Source organism: Helianthus annuus, chromosome 7 (assembly GCF_002127325.2).
Source record: "Helianthus annuus cultivar XRQ/B chromosome 7, HanXRQr2.0-SUNRISE, whole genome shotgun sequence".
NCBI classification, from domain to species: Eukaryota; Viridiplantae; Streptophyta; class Magnoliopsida; order Asterales; family Asteraceae; genus Helianthus; species Helianthus annuus.
This window is the reverse complement of record NC_035439.2, coordinates 64,415,506-64,416,978: the sequence shown is the minus strand read 5'-3', so window position 1 is coordinate 64,416,978 and position 1,473 is coordinate 64,415,506. Positions and strand designations below refer to the sequence as shown.

Sequence of the window (1,473 nt, the reverse complement as noted above, 5' to 3'; positions counted from 1 at the left end):
AAGACAGAGAAGTAGGAAATATTAATTTATTGTTTGAGAGAGAAGATAGGGATGTGGTGGGGCCAGTGGGCCAGAATAGTGGAGCCTCTTTTGAAGATGGTGGAGAACTCGGTGGGCTTGACTCCAATTTACCTCGGCCCAGTTATATAACGAGGAGGCCCACTAAATCTAAATCAATCCATAAAGTGGCAGCCCAAACCCATTCGATTCCTGATCTAAATAACTCTGTTGGTGATGATAATCCCTCAGACCCCTTCAACATTGAGGAAATTCTTAGGATGGAAGTTGGGGCTAATAAAGGGGAAGGGGCGGACTTCAGGCAGACAAGATTGGAGGAAGACGATGTGGATGGTCAGATGGTCGATGTCACTTCCACCCCAGCGTTCGATAATGAGGTAAACGAGACTATCAGGGTAGGTATTGCTCTGGGTATTGAGGTCGGCGGATTTGATAATCATGTTAGAAAGCTGGTTAGAGGGGATTCGGAAAAATTGGTTTGAAGATGAATTTTTTGTCCATAAATATGAACGGGGTTTCCTCTATTAGGAAGGGGATGTGGGTTAAGAAACTTAAAAAGGATTTGAAAGCTGATGTCATTGGGATTCAAGAAACCCATCGTGCGGGTTTGTCTAAAGTTGAATTGAGGCGTTTTTGGGATAATACTTGTCTGAAAGTTGCTTCAGTTGATTCTGCTGGGAGATCTGGAGGGTTAGCTATGTTGTGGAACCCTGACCTATTTCGTGATGAATCCATCTTGAAGAACAATCGCTTTTTGATGGTCTCGGGCAGAATTGTGGGGGTGGAGGAGAAGATGAATTTGGTTAACATTCATGCGCCGAACGACGCAAGGCTCAGAAGAAGCTTTTGGACCGAGCTTCTGAATCTGTTATCTCATGTGGAGGGGATGAAGGTCTTGTTTGGCGATTTTAACGATGTTCGTGATGAAGAAGAAAGAGTTAACTCTACATTTGACAGGAGTGCATCGGAGGCGTTTAATGATTTTATCTCCACTGCTGGGCTTTTCGAGTTTTCCGTGACTGGAGGTAAATTTACTTTTATATCCGGACATGCTAATGTTAAACTCAGTAAGTTGGACAGATTCTAGGTATGTGAATCATTTCTTAATCGATGGCCGTCTGCTACTTCGAAGGTTCATGAAAAGGGATATTCTGACCATTGCCCAATTTCTTTGTTGTGTAACCCGTTAGACTTTGGTCCTATTCCTTTCAAACTGTTCAACTCTTGGGTGGATGACCAAAGAATGCTTCCTTTAGTTCAAAGTGTTTTGGCTAAAACTCAATTTGGAGGTAGATTTGATGTGACTTTTGCTTCAATTCTGAAAAATCTAAAATCGGAGATTAAGAAGTGGAGATCGGAAGTTAAAGCTGAGTCAATTAAAGATGAGTGTAGGATTTCCGAGGTTATAAGAGATATTGAATCAAGGGCTGCAGTTGGTCCTCTTTCGGAGGCTGA

At 42.5% G+C, this 1,473-nt stretch overlaps 1 protein-coding gene across 1 annotated transcript; it reads left to right on the top strand.

Annotated features, from left to right (window-relative positions):
- The first annotated feature begins 523 nt into the window (after nt 1-523).
- Nucleotides 524-1,105, top strand: LOC110866749. The gene has a single exon (XM_022115891.1). It carries the CDS (start codon nt 524-526, stop codon nt 1,103-1,105), a length of 582 nt encoding a protein of 193 aa, XP_021971583.1.
- The last annotated feature ends 368 nt before the right edge of the window (nt 1,106-1,473 follow it).